This window comes from Rissa tridactyla, chromosome 18 (genome assembly GCF_028500815.1).
Source record: "Rissa tridactyla isolate bRisTri1 chromosome 18, bRisTri1.patW.cur.20221130, whole genome shotgun sequence".
Taxonomy (NCBI): Eukaryota; Metazoa; Chordata; class Aves; order Charadriiformes; family Laridae; genus Rissa; species Rissa tridactyla.
In genome coordinates, this window is record NC_071483.1 from 691,616 (window position 1) to 700,940 (window position 9,325).

Consider the following 9,325-nt stretch of genomic DNA (forward strand, 5'->3'; position numbering starts at 1 on the left):
TTTCACTCTTGCCTTCCACTGCCTCTCCTTAGTGTGTCTAAAAAGAAATCACTTCCTTTCTTTACTCTCTCCTCTGAAATAACCACCCTTGGAAAAGAATAATTTAAGTAGAAGTAGCATCTGCATTTCAGGTTAGGTGGAAAGACGGCCATGAAATTTCTTTTTGGTTTTTTTTTTTTCTCCTTTTTTTTCTTGGTTTTCTTTTTGTTTTTTTTTTTTTTTTGGTGGGAGAATCTGAGTTCCCAAACGAAGCCTGTGAGAGACTGACTATTCCTTTGGTCTTCAGTTCGATTCCACCATGGCAAGTAACTGCAAGCTGGTGCCGCTTCTCAGGGTCAAATAGTGCAGTTCTTGAATAGAGTTGGCTACCTCCCTGCAGCAAACTTGTGGAAAGAGACGAAGCAGCTTAAAAGCAATCCGAAAAGCGCTTTGGTGAATCAGCCCGAGCGCCCGGCAGGTGCGGATCTGGAAAATGCAGAATGAAAATCACCCAAATCTGGCGGTTAACATTTTCCAAGATCTTGCCCATCCCGTTAGTGGGGCAGCATTATGCCTCTGGAGGAAGAGAAGGGGTGAAATTTTTATACCTTTTTTTTCTATACCTATGCCCCTCTTTGGGGGAGGAAGCGAGTCACTGCCCGTTTGGCCGCCTGCTTTGCTTTTCCTGCTCGTTTCCCCTGGGCTACGCGTGCCGCAGTGTGCTTTCTCAGCACTGGTCTGTGTCCTGGGCTCAAACCACTGCAGAAATTCCCAACTTCCCTAAAGGCCGATCCCGGCTGAAACCTCTTGTGCCACTCACGGGAAAACTCTGAAGTGAAGTACACATGTTTTCGAACGGAACCTTTCCTCTCTCTTGCTCTCAAGGCCAGTAAACACGGAGAAGCTTTTTATCGGCCCTCGGAGCTGTTACCGTTACAAGGGAACAGCAGATGGGGCTCTGTGCGTTTCTGTAACTGCTCCTCTTCCTCCTCCCACGCGTTATCTCACACGCCCAGAGGGCTTTCGTGACCAGAACTGGCCTTTCTTTTGCATCTCCTTTTGTACAGCTGATCATTAGGTGAGCTTTTGGTGAAATGCTTTGCAGAAGTTGGGCAGGCAGTTTTGACTCGCTGCTCTCCTTTCTCAGGGGGATTCCTCTGGCCGTAAGAGGATCTGTACCTCCCACGGAGCGCTGCTGATGGGTTCAACTCTAATAATGCTGCTAACTTAACACAGGTTATTTTTTTAAATGTTTTATTTTTTTAAATACTTTTTTTCCCCCTTTTCCACCGTGAGTTTTTTAGTCTTTTTGAATCCGAGTGACGTGTCACTCCCGCTCTTCAGTGTTTGTATGTGAAGCGAGAGAGATCAGTGTATCTTTGTGTCGGGGGGGGGGATATATTGTGGTTTTTTAAAGATGCTTTTATTTTGAATTTTGAGAACCTTTGTAATAAAACTGGTACATTTCTATGGCTGGCGTGAGTTTGTACTACTTTGTGCTGAGAGGAGACGCTTGGTTAGAGTGGGAGTTGCGTTTCTTTTCACAGCTATTGCTGGAAAACGGCGCGGTACCTGGGTCGCCATCGCGCCGTGCTGTAGGTCCCAGCCACAAGCCCTGGCAGCTGTGATAAGGCTTTGGAAAGAACAGCGAGGTGAGCCGTGATTGCTCCCCCCTCTGTCACAAGGAGGGCTGGATGTGTTGGTTCAAACGAAGCAAAATGGTCCCTGAAGCATTCTGTTTGGAATGCGCTCTGTGCTGCATGTGAAACGTTGCTTTAATTTCTTCTGTAGACATTTATTCCCCCTCTGCGTTTTATAAAATAGCCTTGAAATTCTCCACGTGCCCTTTCTCTCCAGAAAAGGCAAGTCGAAATACCGTGGGTTTTGTTTGCTCGCAGCTCTTCTACTACGGGTCACCGAGGCAGTTCTGTCTCTCCTACCTTACAGCTGGGCTCTCCTCCGGCAGCATCGCTGCTGCTCACTGGGGCTGGGGCGTGATGGGCACGACGGCGCCGCGTGCAGCCGATGCTCTGAAAGCAATGCTAAGCCAGAAAAGGAGCAATAAGGTATGGGAAGGGAGTATCTTTTGGATGAACTGAAGTGGGTTTTGTCTGGTATTCCAGTGAAAAAAATTCTTTAATACAATTGGGAGCGGGTTAAGTCTGCAACTGAATCACACCTGAAAGGGACACAAAAGGTTCATAAGCCGCATCTCTTTAAGAGAAAGCTTTGCCTGGCAACAGTTGACTTCCATCGCTGCAGTAATACTCCGGGAAACTCAGTTATCCTTTCCACCAGACAATTGAAATCCTCTCCTCCTTGAACAAAAACAACTGCACAATTGGAGTCTCCCCTGCTGGATCGCGCACGCTGATCTGCGGCCGCAGTCCTCCTCCTCCTCCTCCTCCTCCTCCAGCGCTCCTTAAAATGGCTGCCGCGATGCTGCACGGCATCTCGCCGGGGCACAAAGCAGCTGTGTCTCGCATGACAGCCCGCCAGCAAGCTTAGAACGAATTTACAGACCACAGTGCCTACATTTAAAACACTTTTTTCTTTTTTTTTCTTTTAAGCCCCCCAGATGACTAGGGATGAGCACCCTGCTGCCTTTGGAAGGTCACTTGCCTTAGTTTCCCACTACTGCTAGGAGGATGTGCTGCATAAAACGAAGAGTTTTGCGCATTTCTACCTACCTCAAGGGCTGTGGAAGTGCCGGGCAGGTCCTTGCCCCAGGCCCTTCCTTGCCAGGGTGGTGCCAGTTGGGCAAACACCTCTCCTGGCTTTTCTCCATCTTCTTTGCCAGCCAAAACAGCAGGGGCAGCGATTAGGTGGGAATTAGGAGCAGGCCATTAAATGGAGGGGCCTAAGCTGGCAGGAGGAGCCCCCGGGGGGGCTGCAGCCTCGGAGATCTGAGCTGCTGGAGAGGGACAGGGCTCCGTCCCTCCACCAGCTCGGGAAGAGCCACCTCGGAGCCTGTGCGGAGTCACAGGAGAAAGGAGGGAGGCAGCCATTGTGTGCCTCCGCTTTCTACGGCAGTAAATCCCCGCTCCCAGCGCGTAGCTCTCGTGCTCTAGCACGTCTTTTCAGGAAAGAGGAGCCACTCCTAGTCTAAAGCCACCAAAAAAAAAAAAAATTTAAATTAAAATTCAAGAAACAAAGCCTGAAATGGGAATTTCACCCCGTAGCCCTCCGGGGCCCCGCCTTATGAGAAAAGGCTTTTTTTCTTCCCCCCCCAACAGGGCAAAAATGGGTTAGATCCCTAAGAAAACAGGTACGGAGCAGCCAGCTGAAGAGTGACCCAAAGGTAGCGACAAGAGGCTTGTGTGGGAAAGTCCTTTGTGGCTGTAGCTCTACATCTGCTGCAAGTCAATTAACGGCGGGCAGAGCCAGGGCTGGAGCGATTAAACGCAGCAGCTGTTGAACTAAATAAGCAACTGCGATCTTCCCTGGCCCTCGTCTGGCACCCGGGACAAGAAGGACTCGAGCTCACCCATAAAGGGGTCACCATTTATTCCCTTCAAATGGTACAAGAAAGGCCATACAGCTTGTGTTTTTGTGGGTGGGTTTCTTTTTTTTTTTTTTTGAAGTTAGAAAATTGCAAATCAAGTGTTTTGGCCATTAAAAAATTATTTACAGAGAAAACAAATGTGGCTTCACATTATACAGCTGGCCGGCCCCCTCCCTCCACCCACACCCTAAAAGTTATCCCTTAGAAGCAGAATTAAACACAGCGGACTTACAAGCTTTATGGTTTTAAGCCAATAGTAAGACATTGTAAAAAACTAACCAGATTAGCTTTTAAACCATCGATTTCTATAAAAAGCACAAAATACTTTAAATGAAGTCAGAACCAGGAATGTAAACTGAGAAAAAAAAAAAAAAAAGAATCCATCGAACAGTCAGTGGTTTGCTGGGCTTCGGGCGCTGCCAGGGGGAGAGGGGACAGTCCGGAGACCAGCAGAGAGACCAGAGCGGGACGGGGGAGCTGGCTTCTTACAAACTGTAAATTCCAGTTACGTCCAGGATAGTCTTCCTCCCCAGTTTTAAAGGATTCAAGGTAAAACTGCTCCGAGTTGTGGTGGCAGCGGTGGGAATCCAAACCGGCTTTCTAACAGGGGAGGGGGGGCAGAAATACCGAGAGGAGGGGGGGGGGGGGTCTTAGAGAGCGTTGTCAGTCCTGGGTGGGACGGGGAGGTGCGGGGGCACGGCGGCGAGTCCGTGGTGTTACCGGGATGGAGAGGATGGCGTGAGAGTCTTAAACCGGGACGATGCCAAGCGGGTTCTACTCTTCCTTCTGCTCCGGGGCCGTCGTAGGCTCAGGCCCCGCGGGTTTCGAGGGCTCCTCCGGTTTGGCCGTGTCCCCGTGGCTTTCCCCCGCCGGCTGCTGCTTCTCCTCCTCCTCCTCCTCGCGTCCCCCGGCTCCTCCATCCTTGGCCTCGGCTCCCTGCTGCTGCCCGTCCCCGGGGCTGCCCTGCTCCTCCGCCGTCCCCTCCTCGGGGGGGGCCGACGGCTCCGTGCCCCCGGCCGAGCACGCGGGGTTCTCCTCCGCCTTCCCCTGCTCCTCCGTCGGAGAGGACCCAGAGGAGTCCCCGGCTTCCTTCTTGTTCTTGCGAAACGAGATCCCGCTCAGCTTGAAGGATTTCTTGAACGAGAACTTCTTCTTCTTCTTGGGGGTGTCCTTGGGGGCCGCGGCACCTTCGGGTTTGGCGTCCCCTCCTTCGGCGGGGGGAGCGGGCTCGATGGCGTCCCCGCCGCCCGCCTCCCCCTTGCTCTCCTCCTGGAGGGGCTCGGCCGAGCCGTTGCCGTTCACGGGCGCCCCTTCGCCCACCGCCTTGGGCGTCATGTCCCCGTTGAACCTCAAATGGCCGTTTTCCTGCGGAGAAAAGGGGGGGGATAAAACGGGGAGGGGGGAGCAGAGCACGGCGTTAGGCACAGCCGGGACCCGGCGCCCCCTCCCCAAGACCCCCCACCCAGCCGGGAAAGGGGGGGCACCGGGCATGGATGGGGTGCAGCGGGCACGGGGAGGGGGTGCAGCCCCGGGAGGGATGCACGGCGTCGGGGGGGGACGACACACAGAACACACACAGTTCGCTGCCACCGGGCGGCGCCCGCGCTCCACGCCCGGCCCCGGGGCGCGGCGGCGGGGGGAGCCCCCGCCCGGTGCCGGGGGGAGCCCGGGGCGCGGCGCGGGCGGTGCCGCATCGCTCCGGTGCCCGTCGGGCAGGAGGGTCCCCCGGGCCGCCGCCGCCCCCATCCCCCACGAGCGGCCGCCGCCTTTGTCCGCCCGCCCCCCGCGGCGGGGCGCACGGCGCGGCTCCCCGGTGCGTCCCCCCCCGGTACTTACCTGCCCGTTGGCTTTACCGGGCTCGGTGGCGGCGGCGGCGTGGCCGGCTGGCGGAGCGCCGGCCTCCGCCTTGGCCGCCTTGGAGCCCTGGCTGCCCATGGTGCGGACCGTCGGGCGGACCCCGCCGCGGCGGCTGCGCTCGGCGGGCGAGCGGCGCCGAGAGGGAATGGGCAGAGCCCCCCGCCGCCCCGCTAATAAGGCGCGGAGCGGGGGCGGGCCGGCGCCGAGCCCGCCCCGGGGGCGGGGGACCGCGATGGAGCCACCGCCCCGGAGGGGATTGGGGGGACCGACGGGGCCGTTCCCCCCCGCCGGCCCCGGCTCGGCGACCCCCGAGGCCGGGGCAGCCCCGGCGGGGGCGAGAGAAAGCTGTGAGGAGGCGGTGGGGAGATGGGGGGGCGCTGCTCCCCCCACCCACCCCCCCCATCCCCCTCACCCCCGGGGTGCTGCTCACCCCAGCCCCATCACCGCCAGGGTGCTGCTCATCCCAGCCCTGACACCCCTGTGGTGCCTCTGTCCCCAGCCCCGTCACCCCTGGGGTGTCTCTGCCCCCCGTCCCCTCACCCCTGCGGTGGTTCTCGTCCCATCCCTGTCACCCTCAGGCTACCTCTGCCCCCAGCCCTGTCACCCCCAGGTGCTGCTCATCCCAGCCCCACCACCCCCGGGGGTCCCTCTGCCCCCAGCCCTGTCACCCCTGAGCTTCTAGCCCCCACACTTCTGGGGTGTCTCTGCCCCCAGCCCTGTCACCTCTGGGGTGCTGCTCATCCCAGACCCATCGCCCCTGGGAGCGTCCCGTGGTACCACTCGTCCCGGCCCCATCGCCCTGGGGACAGTCTCAGGGTGCAGGTTGCCTCAGTCCCATCACCCCAGGACGCTCCTTCCCCCAGGGGTCCGCTCACCCCAGCCCCAGCACCACAGGGTACTGCTCACCCCGGCCCTATCATCCCCCGGAGGGTCCTGCGGCGGGGGACACGCAACCCGGCTCCCTGCCCCGCTCTGCCCCTGGCACGCAGACCGGCTGGTTTTTCCCCGCTGGTTCTTCCTCCTCTGCTTTCCTGGAAAGGCAGAGCTCAGGAGAAAGAGAAAACGGGACTAAACCAAAGTGGATGCTGATGCTGGCAAGGGGCCTGCAGCTTCCTGGTGCTGCCAAGGCCACCAGCCGCAGCCTCGCCGCAGCATGGAGCCACCAGTGGCCGTGGGGGACTCCCCTGGGGGGGCTCCCTTGGCACCCCGGCACAGCTGATTTCACTGAAGGCACCCAAAAATCAAGACCCCTTTGTGCCTAGCCAAGCATTCCCTGGCCACTGTGCCGGTGGCTACCACGGGCCAGCCTCCCAAGAGCCGTGTCCTGAGCCCTGTGACCCCGGCACCTTCCAGCGATCCCGCTCCTGCCAAACCAGCCCCAGAGATGCCGCGGGCAGGCGGGACCCCCCCCAGGCCCCCGCACCCAGCTGTGCCGCAGAGCCCACGCAGGATCAAGGCCAGCGTCTCCGAGGGGGAAAACAATGTGCCGCTGTGTGCGCTCCGCCAACAAGGTCATGTTTTGTCTCTGTCCTCCCTCCTCCCCCCGGCACACATCATCTCACCCCCGTTAGAGCGAAATTTCTCTGTTAATTAAAACAGGCGGCATCTTCCTTATTGACTTTTGGTTGCCAGTTGATAAAGCTGTTGAATGGCTGCCGGGCTGCTGCCGGTCCGTCCGCCCGCGCCTTCGGCCATCTGCAAGAGGGAGAGTTGCCCGAGCGGCCGTCCGGGCTGCAGAGGAGCTGCGGAGGATGTACCCCGTTTAAAAGCACGTGCTTTTCAGAGCGTAGCGAGGCGGTTTGCTTTGGGAAGACAAACAGTCCCAGCCAGTGCATTGAATTAGGCAGCAAACACGCTCTGTCTTCTGCCACTCGTTCCCGAGCGTGAGCTCCAGGCCAGTGTCCCCAACCATTACCTGCTGGGGAGCAAACCCGGCAGAGCCGCGGCTGGGGAGCCCTTCCCTCTGCCCCGTCTGGCGTGGGGCAGCATCTGTGCCAGCCCCACACTTTTCTTTCCACCTTCTGGGACTCATTTTCTGTCTTTCTGCTGACGTTCATTTTGTCCTGGCTCTTCTCCGCAGGAATGCAAAGAGTCTTCATGCTGCTGTCCCGTCCCGTCCCGTCCCGTCCCATCCCATCCCATCCCATCCCATCCCTTCCCGCCCCATCTCATCCCATACCATCCTATCTCACCCCATCCCATCCCATCTGACCCCATCCCATCCCATCCCTTCCTGCCCCACCTCACCCCATCCCAACCCATCCCATCCCGCCCAATTCCACCCCATTCCCATCACATCCCGTCCAATGCCATCCCATTCCATCCCATTCCCATCACATCCAATCCCATCCTATCCTGTCCCATCCCCATGCCATTCCCATCCCATCCCATCCCATCCCATCCCGTCCTGTCCCATCCCATGCCCCACCGCTGCAGCAGGAGCGCGTTGTGGCCGTGCTGAGCAAACCCGAGCCAGCACCGGCTTTCGCAGCGCCTGTCGGAGACCGTCCATCCGTGCGACAGCTCCCGCCCTCCTGTACCGAAGCCGCGGGGAGCGCTGAGGTGAGCAGCACCCGTCACCCACCGCCGTCCCCGCTGCGGGCGCTGGGGGCTGGGAGGGGGCTCCGGGGGTGCAGCCTTCGGGGTGACGGTGGTAGCCTTGGTGCGGGGCTGGGGACGCAGACGTGTGTCCCGGGCCGTGAAACCGGCTGCTTGCTGGAAAGGTGTTTCCTTCAGCGGAGGGCTGGACGAGTGGCCGGGCTTGTTCGAGGGGGTTTTATGGGGCTGGGGCTGCGGTGCTGCCGCCGTGCTCTGTGCCGCTGGCTCAGCCGGGGCTGCTGGGCTCGGCCCCCCCCGTCCGCCCAAAAGCTCTTCCAGCTTTTGCTGGAGGGGAAGAAAGTGCTTCATACCCCGCTGGGCCCCTCCGCAGCGCTGGGCGGGCAGCGCTGGAGCGACGGGAGGCACACGGGATGGCTCCGCAGGGCGGCTTCAGCGTGAGCGGGGAGGTCAAGATGCGGAGCTGCTGTGGAGGGGGGGCAGCCCCCTGCCGCCATCGCAGCACACCTCGCATGCGGTTTCCGAGCGGCTTCCGTCTCCGAGGAATCCCCAGTCGCCACGTCTCTCTTGATCCCGGCTTTTCATGAAATCCCTCTTCTGCGGCGCTGCGTAAGGGATGTGTTTATAAATAGCCCCGTTCCCCCGTGGATTCCCGGCCGTGCCTCCTCTTCCAAGGCCCGGCTCCGCTGCAGATGTCCCCTGCCAGCGCTGATGGCAGCGGCATCAGGAACGCTCAGCGGTGCTTGGTGCAGCCACGACGGCAGCTGCCGCTGGTGCCGGAGCCCCGGTGCTCTGTGGGGCGAGGGTGGGTCCCCCCGGACAGACCCGCGGCCGGTTGTTCTGGCTCTTAACCTGGGAAGAGGCTTTTTTCCTCCTCCACGTGGCACAGGGGGTATCGGTGGCACGGAGCGGCCGGAGCTGCCACACAGGCGCCGGGGCTGGGGTGGTCACACCGGGAGAGCGGGTGGAGGGCAGAAACCCACTGACGGGTTTCCAACACAAACCGAACACCAACCCAAACCCTCCCAGTGGAAACCAGCGCAGCCGCCAGCCCCTCGCCGGGGTCCTGTCCCTCCGACGCCGCCTCGGCCGCAGGTCGGGCTCCTCCGTGCCCTGGCGTGGGGCAGGGAAGTGGAGCCGGGTGGAGGATGCTCCGGCTCCACGCGGGGTCTCCCCCGGCTCCCGGGGCTTTGGCTGCTCGGGAAGTGCCGGGGATTTGCAGGGTGCGGGCAGACGGACAGATTAGGGGTCTGTCTGCTCCTCCGGCAGATGGACAGGGAGACAAATCTGTCTGCCTTCTCCGCGCCCTGCTCCTGCCTAAAAGGCCTCGGGGATGCAAGATCTCGGCGGATGTTATTTTCCACTTTCCAGACCTACTTAAACTGCGTGCTGATTATTAATTTATGAGGTGTTAAGCACTGACGGGCT

At 59.6% G+C, this 9,325-nt stretch overlaps 1 protein-coding gene across 1 annotated transcript; it reads right to left on the minus strand.

Annotated features, from left to right (window-relative positions):
- Positions 1-3,469: 3,469 nt before the first annotated feature.
- On the minus strand, positions 3,470-5,475 carry MARCKSL1 (MARCKS like 1). Its single transcript, XM_054223944.1, has 2 exons — positions 5,321-5,475; positions 3,470-4,849 (listed from the first exon to the last, which is right to left on the minus strand). Exons 1-2 carry the CDS (start codon positions 5,417-5,419, stop codon positions 4,259-4,261), a joined length of 690 nt encoding a protein of 229 aa, XP_054079919.1. The 5' UTR covers positions 5,420-5,475; the 3' UTR covers positions 3,470-4,258.
- Between the last annotated feature and the right edge of the window lie 3,850 nt (positions 5,476-9,325).

What these genes read in the sequence shown, in the direction of transcription:
- MARCKSL1 (XM_054223944.1), bottom strand. Translation starts at nt 5,419, where the DNA reads ATGGGCAGCCAGGGCTCCAAGGCGGCCAAGGCGGAGGCCGGCGCTCCG. An exon ending in CCGGTAAAGCCAACGGGCAG is followed by an intron (nt 4,850 to 5,320) that starts GTAAGTACCGGG and finishes TTTTCTCCGCAG; the next exon opens with GAAAACGGCCATTTGAGGTT.